We start from the raw sequence: 11,963 nt of genomic DNA, 5'->3' as shown, positions 1-11,963 counted from the left end.
CCAGTTTCATCAACAAATTTACTGTAATAGAGGGAGAGAGAGAACACCTATGGATTAACAGAAACTAGTAAGTCATATCAACCAATTACCATTGTGTGGGCCTTTTTTTGCTTCCTGGTTTAAACAAATTGTTAAAAAAAAAGTAAATTGAAAACTTGAACATGCAACTGGCCATCTGATGATATTAAGACATCAATGCTGATTTGGGCTGGGGAGGAGACAATGATACTGTGGTTATATTACAAATAAGAGGGCAGGTCTGTGCTGTGGCTCATGCCTGTAATCCCAGCACTTTGGAAGGCCAAGGACAGGGGTGAATTGCTTGAGCTCAGGAGTTCAAGACCAGCCTGGGCAACATGGCAAAACCTCATCTCTACTAAAAATACAAAAAATTAGCCAGGTGTGGTGGTGCATGCCTGTAGTCCCAGCTACTCGGGAGGCTGAGGTGGGAGGATTGCTTGAGCTTGAGGGATAGAGGTTGCAGTGAGCCGAGATCATGCCACTGCACTCCAACCTGGGTGACAGAGTGAGGCTCTGTCTAAAAAAAAAAAAAAGGCAGAGCTGGGTGCAGTGGCACACGCCTGTAGTCCCACCTATTCAAGGGGCTGAGGCTGTAGTGTACTATGATCACACCTGTGAGTACCCACTGCACTCCAGCCTGCCACATAGTGAGACCTCATCTCTAACAATAAAAAACAGTCATTAAAAAAAATAAGAGCTGTCGGGGGCAGTGGCTCATGCCTGTAATCGCAGCACTTTGGGAGGCTGAGGCAGGCAGATCACTTGAGGCTAGGGGTTTGAGACCAGCCTGGCCAATCTGGCAAAACCCCGTCTCTACTAAAAATACAAAAATTAGCCAGGTGTGGTGGCGTAAGCCTGTAGTTCCAGCTACTCAGGAGGCTGAGGCAGGAGAATTGCTTGAACCCGGGAGGCAGAGGTTATAGTGAGTTGAAATTGTGCCTCTGCACTCCAGCCTGAGCAACAGGGCAAGACTCCATCTCAAAAAAAGACAAAAAAAAACCCCACAAAAAACACAAAAAATAAGAGGGCAATTCTTCTAGCTGCGGCCAAATGAGAAGGCTGGCCAATCCTCTCCCCATAAAGCAATTATGAAATTCTATAAAACTGACAAAAACAACAATTTCCAGACTCTGTAAATTGAATAAAGACATGAAAATCTGAGAAGTGTTTATGTTTGAAAACCTTCTCAACTTCAGGTAAAAACAGGGTGAATCCATCTGTTCTTTCCTGGGCTGCCCTCACTCCTTCGCGGCAGCTGGGCCAGCACAGGGGTCCTGGCAGGGAAGAGCAGGCTCTGAGGACCACGCAGCTGTGGTAAAGGGGCTCACTCCATATGGAGCCCTGGGCAACAGTAGCACTGGGATGGAAGTGACCATCTCTAGGGCAGTTGGGTGGGGAGGGCCAAGGTTTCTACTCGCCTGAGGTTATGGTTATTGTATGGGTGAGCGCATTCCTGGCTAATGGGAGGCCGGTGCGTGCACAGTGGAGGCAGGAAAGGATCCTGGCTATTCAGACACCCTTCCGGCCAATCTGAATCTGCACATGTGCATAGAGGAGATGTAAAAGGGCGAGTGGAAAGCAAAAGCCAGGCCGACATGGAAACCACCTGAACTTTGAACATGCCCTTCTACCTGCCCACAGAGCCACTGGCAGAGGACGGAGCCTTACTGGCTTAATTTATTTGTGCATAACCTCTGCCCAATCATTCATTCAAACTACATGAAGCAAAAATAGAGTTGAAAAGAGAAATTTGGTGGCTCCCGCCTGTAATCCCACTTTGGGAGGCTGAGGCAGGAAGACTGCTTGAGCCCAGGAGTTTCAGTTTAGAGACATAGGAATACCCTGTCTCTAAAAAAAAATTAGCTGGGTGCGGTGGTGCCTGCCTGCAGTCCCAGCTACTTGGAGGCTCAGGTGGCAGAATCACTTGAACCCAGGAGGTAAGGGCTGCAGTGAGCCGTGTTTGTGCTAGTGTACACCAGCCCAGGTGACAGAGCAAAAAAAAAAAAAAAAAAAAAAAGAGAGAAGAAAAGAGAAATCTGAATAGACTTGTAAGAAGTAAAGAAATTGAATTAGTAATTAAAAACCTTCCCACAAAGAAAAGCCCAGGTAGTTTCACCAAATTCACATACATTCTGTCAAATATTTAATATAAAACCAACTTTTCACAAACTCTTTCAGAAAACAGAGGAGAGAACACTTCCTAATTTGCTCTGTAAGGCCGGTAGTACTCTCATAACTGAGACAGACAAAGATGCCACAAGAAAAGAAAACTATACACCAATATCTGTTAGAAACATGGAGGCAAAAATCCTTAATAGAATACTAGCAAACATATGTAAAAGGGATTATACACCATGATTAAGTGGAATTTATCACAGGAATGTGAAGTTGGTTTAACATCTGAAAATTAATAAACTGTAGTGATATTAATAAAATAAGATGAAGGATGAAACCCACATAATAATCCCAACAGATGCAGAAAAAGCATCTGATAAACTCCAACCCCATTCAGGCTAAAACCTCCAAACAAATTAGAAATAGAAGGGAACTTTCTCACTATGATAAAGGGCATCTTTATCCCTCATAATGAAAGACTGAATGCTTTTTCTCCTCAGAAAAACAGAGGAAAATTAATAAAATGTAGTGATATTAATATAATATAATAAGACTGAAACAACTTTCTGTGGTTTCAGTAACCTGTGGTCAATTGTGGTCTGCAAATATTACGTATAATACAGTATTCTGAAAGAGAAACCATATTCACATAACTCTTATTACAATATATTGTTATGTTGTTCTACTTTATTATTATTGTCGTTAATCTCTTACTGTACCTGATTTATACATTTAACTTTGCCATAGGCATGTATGTGTAGGAAGAAACATAGTACACTTAGCGTTTGGTGTTATCCATAGTTTTAGGCACCTGTGTGGGGTCTTGGAAGGTAGCGCCTGTGGATTAGGAGGGACTATTATACTAAAACTAATCAAAGAAGTTTAGAAAGGTCATAGGATATAAGATCTATGTGCAAAATTCAATCCTATTTTTACATACTAGCAGCCAACCAACTGAAAATAAAATTCAGAAAACAATTCCATTCACAATGGCATAAAAAAAAAAACTTACTTTGGAATAAATTTAACAAAGGAAGTGCAAGACTTGTACGCCAACAACTATAAAGCATTGCTGAGAAAAAGTAAAGACCTAAATAAATGGAGAGACAGTCTTTGCTCATGATGAGAAGAGCCACTATTGTCCAGGTGGCAATTTCCCCCATATTGACCTGTAAATTAAACGTAATCCCTCTTACAATCCTAACAGGCTTTTCAAAGTTAGAAATTGACAAGCTGGCCTAGTGTGGTGCCTCACACCTGTAATCCCAACACTTTGGGAGGCCGAAGTGAGAGGATCTCTGGAGACCAGGAGTTTGAGACCAGCCTGGGCCACAAAGTAAGACCCTGTGTCTACAAAAAAATTTCAAAAAACAAAATAATGAAAAAAGACAAGCTGATACTAAAATTTATATAAAATTTTACATATAGTAGGAACCTAAAATAGCCAACACTATTTTGAAAAAAACAACAAATTTGCAGCAGTGACACTACTCAATTTGAAAATTTCCTCTAAGGTCATAGTAATCAAGGCTGTGGGTTATTGGCACAAAGATAAACATAGGTGAAGGGGACAGAACTGAGTATCTGGAAATAAACCTTTACATTTTTGATCAATTGATTTTTGACAGAAGTGTCATTGATAATTCAACAAGGAAAGACTGTTTTCAACAAAAAGTGCTGGGACAACTAGATACCTCTAAACAGGTTCTTCCCTCTCACCATCCACAAGAAACAAGTCTAGTGTACTCTTGTAACTCTTGTGTAATTTACTCAAATGGATCATAGACTCAAATGTAAGGGTCAAAACAACTCTTCTAAAAGAAAGTGTACGAGAAAATATTCATGATCTTGGATATGACCCCAAAGGCATGATCCACAAAAGGAAAAATTGATAAACTGAACTTCATCAGAATTAAAAGCTTTTGTGCTTTAAAAAACCCCATTAAGAAAATGAAGGCTGGGCATGGTGGCTCACGCTTATAATCCCAGCAGTTTTGGGAGGCTGAGGCAGGCGGATTACTTGGGCCCAGGAGTTCAAGACCAGCCTGGGAAACATGGAAAATCTGTCTCTAACAAAAGTACAAAAATTAGCCGGGTGTGGTGGTGTGTGCCTGTGTTCACAGCTACTTGGGAGGCTGAGGTGAGAGGATTGCTTGGACCTGAGGTCAAGGCTGCAATGAGCCATGATCGTGCCAGTGCACTCCAGCCTGGGTGACAGAGCGAGACGCTGTCTCAAAAAAAAGATAAGGCATACATTCAGAAAAAATATTTGCAAATCATCTATCTGATAAAGACTGTATATACGGAATATATAAAGAGAACTTACTACTCAACAGTAAGACAAACAGCCCAATTAAAAATTGGCAAAATATCTGAATAGATATTTCACCAAAGAAGATACTGGAATGACTAATATGCACATTAAAAAATGCTCAATATCAGTAGTCATTAGGGAAACACCAATTAAAACCACAATGAGATGCCATTACACCCCCTTTAGAATGACTATAATCAAAAAGACAATAACAAGTATTGGGAGGATGTGATGATACTAGAACCCTAGCACATGGCTGGTGAGAATGTAAAACAGGACAGGCAGTCTGGCAGTTTCATAAAATGTTAAACATAAGTTTACCATACAATCCGTCAATTCCACTCCTAAGAACTTACCTGAGAAATGAAAACAAACACAAAAAGGCATATACATGAATGTTCATAGCATTATTCATAATAATAAAAAACCAGAAACAATCTAAATCCATAAGGCCAGGGTGCGGTGGCTCACGCCTGTAATCCCAGCACTTTGGGAGGCTGAGGTGGGTGGATTACCTGCCTGAGGTCAGGAGTTTGAGACCAGCCTGGCCAATATGGTGAAATCCCATCTCTACTAAAAATACAAAAATTAGCCAGGTGTGGTGGCATGCACCTGTAATCCCAGCTACTCGGGAGGCTGAGGCAGAAGAATCGCTTGAACCCACGAGGCAGAGGTTGCAGCGAGGCTCTGTCTCAAAAAAAAAAAAAAAAAAAATCCATCATTAACTGATGCATGGATAAACAAGATGTGGTATATATCCATAAAATGGAAAACTACCCAGCAATTAGAAGGAATATAGTACTGCTCCGTGCACAATAACATGGATTAATCTCAAAAACATCATTCTACGTGAATGAAGTCAGATGCAACCAACTACATATTGTAGGAATCCACTTACACGATATGTCCAGAAAAAGCAATTTTTGGAAACAGAAAACCGATCAGTAGTTTCCTCGGACTGGGGGTGAGGGCGGAAGTGAACTGCTAATGGGCATGGAGGAAACTTTTTGGGCGATTAAAAGGTTCAAAAACTGGACTGCAGTGATGGTTGTTGCATAGCTCCACAAGCTTATAAAGAATCGATGAGTTGTACATTTATAATGGTTCATTATTGTATGTAAATTACTCCTCAATAAAGCTGTTAAAAAGAGTCCTCATCTTTTTGGGATATATACAATTATTAACAGATGAAATGATGAGATGTCTGGGAACTGCTTCAGAATATGGGAGGTGGGTGGTGGGTGGGGCTACAGACGCAGGAAACTGGCTGAGAGCTGATCATCATTGAAGCTGGCGGATGAGTACATGGGGTTCATTATTGTATTCTGTTGAATTTTGTCTATGTTTGACATTTTCCATAACACAAGCATCGTGACGCAAAGGAGGGAAAAGAACCCTAAATGCCATACTTACGTGCACGTCTAATTTAAACTTTACTGAGGAGGCTTGTGAAATATTTTCTTTAAAGACACTGACACAGAATCTCAATTCTGTTGGGATTTTAAAGTAGTGAACACAATAGCAAAGACACGGGACCAACCCAAATGCCCATCAATAGTAGACTGGATGAAGAAAATGTGGTATCTATACACCATGGAATACTATGCAGCCATAAAAAGGAACAAGACCATGTCCTTTGTGGGGATATGGATGGAGCTGGAAGCTGTTATCCTCAGCATACTAATGTAGGAACAGAAAACCAAATACCGCATGTGCTCACTTATAAGTGGGAGCTGAATGATGAGAACACATGGACACACTGGGCGGGGAACAACACGCATTGGGGCCTGTTTGAGGGGGGCGAGGGGGAGGGAGAGCATCAGGAACAACAGCTAATGGGTGCTGGGCTTAATGCGTGGGTAATGGGTTGATCTGTGCATTCAGCCACCATGGCACACGTTTACCTATGTAACAAACCGGCACATCCTGCACATGGACTCCAGAACTTAAAATAAAAGTTGATTAAAAAAAATAAAGTAGTGAATGGTTTGGAGTCTAACCTGGTGAGTATCGCATTACAGAGAGCTGTTCGTTTCCATCTGTGTGAACGGTGACCAAGTCTTTTGTTTCTGTGTCAAACACAAACCACCTGTTATCAACATGAGAAAAAGCACAGTAAGTTGTTTAATGAGAAAATGAAGATTATTATAATAGTGGGATGAATAAAAATTATTAATCATAAAAGCTTAATAAATACTTGGAATTTGCTTAATAAGAAAGCTTGTTCCCAGCTTTCATTCAAAGAAAATTTCCTATATATAAGCATTTTCTAATGAAAGGAACAGCATATTGGCTAGCATTCAAAACTATGCCATTATCAACACTATGACATGGTTTCTCTGTGTTTGCGCTTTGTCATTTACACATGGAGAGAAAGCTCTGGGCAGGGAAGATGCCAATACCTAGTGCCAGGGCATATGGTGAGAGGAAGCAGTGAAGGACCACCTGCAAGAGCTCACCCAGGTTTCCAGGGCGAAGCAGTACCATGCAGGAGGATGGGGCTGGGACAACTCCGGGGTGGTGGTGTTCCCAATGGTGCTGCAGACAGAGCAGGCCGAGAGTACAGGCCTTATGGGGATGCTAGTCTGCAACCAACAGGGCAAGGGAAAGCACAGAGCAAATGGGAGAAATCGGAGAGGAGGACTGGTCTTCTAATTTCACCTCGCTGGGCCATTTCCTCAGTGGTGAGATGGGGAGAGGAGCCCAGGTCTACTTTGCAGGCTCAATATTAAAGTCTAATGATAACGGACGTGGAAGTGCTTTGTATCCTCTGATAAGCACACAGTACCCATTAAATGAGTGCTAACATCAGAACGACTGAACTCTCCTGCCTGTTACATTCTCAAGGGGTGGTGGTGAGCCCCTGGTGTTTTAAGGATAAATGGAATGCGGATAAATGGATAAATGGATAAGGATAAATGGATAAACTGTTGCTGCAGTTTCTAACCTGCATGAGGACATCCCACCAGCATGTCTACTAATGCAGAGTGAGTGTCCCTTGTCTTCCACAGGAGCCCCCCTAGCCATGCATTGTCAGATGTCCTGCCCCCCAGAAATGTGGATTTTGCTTCTCAGTGCCGATTTCTTGCATCTTCAACAACCATTTACCTTTAATGTGCTATTTAACCTTAATAGAGGCTGGGGCTGATTAGAACATGGCTTTGAAGTGTCCTGTTAAATCAAGAGCATCAGGAGCTAAGCCCAACCTAGGACTTGAATGGCAAGAGGTACAGATGAGGGGCTGGATTAGGTGACCGGATCCATCTCCTCCACCACGGGACACTGTGACTCTGAGCACTGTCACCGTGTCCTACATGCACAGTAGGCATGCTGGCATCTGTCAGCCTATTGGGAGGCCAGCCATCAGAAGGCGGGAGCCTGATGAGTTAGAAGCTTTACCTTTACGAGCCTGATGAGTTAGAAGCTTTACCTGTCTCAAAGAGAGTCAAATGGGAGGTGGTGTGTGTGTGTGTGTGTGAGTGTCTCTGTGTGTCTGTGTGCGTGTGTGTGTGTGTGTGGCTATACAAACGTTTTCATGAAGAATTCTGTTGGCTACATGGAGCCCAATACTTAAGATATTGCTACCTATGACCTACAAAGGGCTACCGTTTCTTTATCCATACAGGCTCTGCAGTCATAGCAACAGAATCTAAGTGCTACACCTTTTAGAGAGGAAGGGTGGGAGGAAAAATACTTGAATGAAACCACAGTAAATGTATACAGTACAATGAGCAGCATAAATGTTCAATCAAAACCCAGAAAGCAATGATAATAATAACCCCCGCAGTGCCTGATGGGCAGCCCTGGCAGGTGCTGTGTGCACTGTCTCCTTCGATCCTTAGTGCAACACAGCCAGGCATGGAATATCACAATTTACAGAAAAAGAGACAAATTCGGAGAGCTTATGTAACTAGCTCAAAGACACTGCTGCTAAGTGGCAAAGCTGAGCTGCAAACGCAGACCCACCATCTGGTGTGTAGGAGGTGCCAGGTGAATAGGTATTAACTCAGTTGGAATATGAGGCTCAGGGTCTGGGCAGTTCCTAAAATTTTGAAAGGGCAGCTAGAAAAAGCATTTATTTTCTATTTTTGATTTTTTTTAAGAGATGGGGTCTCGCTCTGTGGCTTAGGTGAGGGTACAGTGGTGCAATCATAGTGCGATGCAGCCTCGAACTCCTGATCTTAAGAGATCCTCCTGCCTTAGCCTCCTGAGTAGCTAATACAGATGTGGACCACCATATCCAGCTCAATTTTAAATTTTTTATAGAGATAGGGTCTTGCTATGTTGCCCAGGCTGGTCTCGAACTCCTAGCCTCAAACGATCTTCCTGCCTAGGCCTCTCAAAGGGTTGGGATTACAAGTGTGAACCACTGTGACCAGGAGTAGAAAAAAAGCATTTTTAAATGCTCAGCACTTTGAAATGTTTTCTTGCTTCATTCCAAAATCAAGGCTCCTCCCACAGCCTCAAGATCAGGGCTTGAGAAGCTCCACAAATCCTCTGAGATTGTAGGCAAAACGTGTGTGTGGCCGGGTGTGGTGGCTCATGCCTGTGATCTCAGCACTCTGGGAGACCGAGGTGGGGGGACTGCTTGAGCTAGAGTTCAAGACCAGCCTGGGCAACACAGTGAGACCTGCGACTCTACAAAAGATAAAATATTAGTTGAGCATGGCAGTGCATGCCTGTAGTCCCAGCTACTTGGGAGGCTGAGGTGGGAGGATCACTTAAGCCCTGGAGGCTGCAGTAAGCTGTGATTGTGCCACTGCACTTCAGTCTGGGTGACAGGGTGAGACCTGTCTCAAAAGACAAACAAAAAAAGTGTGTGTGTGTCTAGTGGAGGTAGAGGGTCTTTTTCCAGGAGAGAGGGTCTACAGCTTTCCTCAGATTTCCCCAAGGCTCAAAATGTAATGGGCCACTGTTTCAAGTTTTGCTTTTAACTTAATTCTTGGTAAATCATTAGAAGCTGCGAACATGCAGCCAAGAGCTGAACGGGGCCTGTTCCTGGGGAAATAGAAACAACAGGCCTCTTTTCCATAAGCTTTGCAAGCACAAGCCCTGCTGGCATGGACTTACCTCCCAGTGAGTGTTCCAACTGCAACCACAGACCCTGAAGGATGAAAACCAGAAGACTGAGCTGGATCCTAAAATATTTTAAAGGAAGTGTAAATTGATGAACAGACAGAACACTATAGCATAAAACACACACACACACGCGTGCGTGCACACACAAACGCTCACACTTCTAATTCCTTAGGGCTATATGGCTCTATTTGAAAAGTCTCTTTTCTAGAGAAAAATGTTTTCCTGCTTGAATGAATGCTGCGTTTCAATAATGCTAAATTTCTACCCACCCCCACCCTTTTTTGAGGCAGGATCTCACTCTGTTGCACAGGCTGGAGTGCAATGGCATGATCATGACTTACTGGAGCCTTGACCTCCCAGGCTCAAGTGACACTCCTGGCTCAGCCTCTGAAGCAGCTGGGACTACAGGTGTGTGTCACCACACCTGGCTAATTTTTTAATTTTTAATTTTGTAGAGATGGAGTCTGCCTATGCTGCCCAGGCTGGTCTCGAATTCCTGGGCTCAAGTGATCCTCCTACCTCTGCCTCCCAAAGTGCTGGGATTATAGGTGTAAGCCATTGAGCCTGACCTAAATTTCTGTCCTTTTAGGATTTTTCCCTTTTTGTCTTATATCCTTTCATATCTATAGTAATCTGATGAAAGACAGGTAAGTGCCCTTCTACAAAGTCACAGCTTATAGAACCCAGCCCCTTCAGTTGACTCCCCACGCTGAGTGGTAATAAGCTCACTGAATAGTGTGCTTGATTGCTCCAGAAAGACAACCACAGCACCCAACTCCATGACACGGAGACTGGGTGAGTGCCCATTGGGTGCAAAACACTATGGAGGCCTGGAAGGATCATGAGATGAGCAAGGCATGTTCTAGGTTTTGATCCAGTGGAACACACACACAGTTATCACTAACTCGGATACAAGATGGAATGATCCATGAAAGAGATACAAATCAAGGTGCCGTGGAATCACAGGGGAGGGAGGGATGAGGTGACACTGGGAAGCTGGGCCAAGGCTTTGTGGTGCAGACGACTGGACTTGGCCCTCCCAGGAGAGGAAGAATTATCACTGGTGAAGGTGAGATGTGGCCACTCCAGTCGTTTTTCGGACCACAGTGAAGGGGGCAGTAATATAGTAAAAGCGATGGAAGCAACACAGCTCTGGGCATATTTGAGGAATGGCAGATAGGTCAATGGGCTTACAGCACAGAGTATATCACATTAGTGATGTCACTGCCATGGTAAGGAGTTTGATCACTAGGAAATAAGAACACTTTGAATGGTCTTGTCCTTTCAATAAAAAGAGTGGCATGATTGAATGTGTGTTTTAGATAAAGGGTACTTGGCAGGAGTGTTTAGGATGAAGAAAGAAGAGATTAAGGAAGATCAGGAAGAAAAGTAGCAATGGGAATGAAAACAGGAGGCCCTGAGATCCACTGGATAATCTAAAAAACCAAGAGAAAGAAACTTGATATATGATTACATTATTTCAATGCTTTCTTTCAATTACAGCTGTAATTAAGCTCAGAGCTGCCACTAATACACAAATAGAAATCGTGTTCACTTGAAGCTTTACCATTTACAAAGCACTTCTGTCTGTGGCATTCATCTGGGCCTCGTAACAATTTTGAGATGTGGACACTGAGTTGCAGATGTCCAGGGCCACAAGGCCAGTAGGCAGAGGAGCTAGAACTTCATTGCAGTTCCCTGGCTTCCAGTTTAGAGCTCTGACCCTTATGTTAGGCTAAATGATTAACAGCCTGGTAAAGGAGCTGTCATTGCCTTCAGCCCTCCGGGACCACCAGGGCATAGGTAGAACATATAAGACTGTTTCCTTTAGCCCCTTCCTAGCATCGCGGGCCACACCTGCTCTCTGAGTGACAGTGCCTGCCCCTTGGGCCCTTCCACCTCACGGCTCAGCTGGCCATCAGTGACCAGCACCCATTCCGTGAAAATGAACGGAAGGGAGCCGAAACTTGGACCTAGCACCTGGGACATGCCAGTAACTCTATGGGGGATGAAAGGATGATGTGTTGGTTTACAGAAGGGCTATTTCCTCTGTGCAATGGGATTGCACAGATCATTAGGGCACTGGCAACAGAGAATGAGCTTCCGATTCGCTGCAGTGCAATGCAGTGGAAAGACCCAGAGTTTAGGAGTCAGACTGAGCTGGGTCCTAACACTGGCTAGGTCACTCACTAACTTAGTGACCTTGGCAAGTTATTTAACTTCTCTACACCTCAATTTCCTAATCAATAAAATCAGAGTTAAAAAAAACCTCTTCAACCTGCAGAGCTGCTACAGGGATTAAGGATAATACACGCACAGTGCTTGGCATGCATAACAGTCAGTGCTCAATTAATACACGTGGGGAAAGGGCATTTCAACACTCTGACAGGTCATCAGAGTTTCTTTTGCAAAATTCAGAGAGATGTTGACTTTT

General features: G+C 43.4%; 1 protein-coding gene across 3 annotated transcripts in view; it reads right to left on the bottom strand.

Moving 5' to 3' along the window:
- EML1 (EMAP like 1) overlaps positions 1-11,963 on the bottom strand; it is a 206,038-nt gene that overhangs the window by 15,254 nt on the left and 178,821 nt on the right. For all 3 annotated transcript variants that reach the window (XM_054448798.2, XM_054448799.2, XM_054448797.2), the window contains 2 exons: positions 9,521-9,588; positions 6,451-6,539 (listed from right to left, as the gene is read on the bottom strand). In XM_054448798.2, the coding sequence (XP_054304773.1) occupies positions 6,451-6,539; positions 9,521-9,588 (157 nt within the window). The remainder of the gene's footprint in view (positions 1-6,450; positions 6,540-9,520; positions 9,589-11,963) is intronic.

Source organism: Pongo pygmaeus, chromosome 15, assembly GCF_028885625.2.
Source record: "Pongo pygmaeus isolate AG05252 chromosome 15, NHGRI_mPonPyg2-v2.0_pri, whole genome shotgun sequence".
Lineage (NCBI taxonomy): Eukaryota > Metazoa > Chordata > Mammalia > Primates > Hominidae > Pongo > Pongo pygmaeus.
This window is presented reverse-complemented; position numbering and strand designations above follow the sequence as displayed.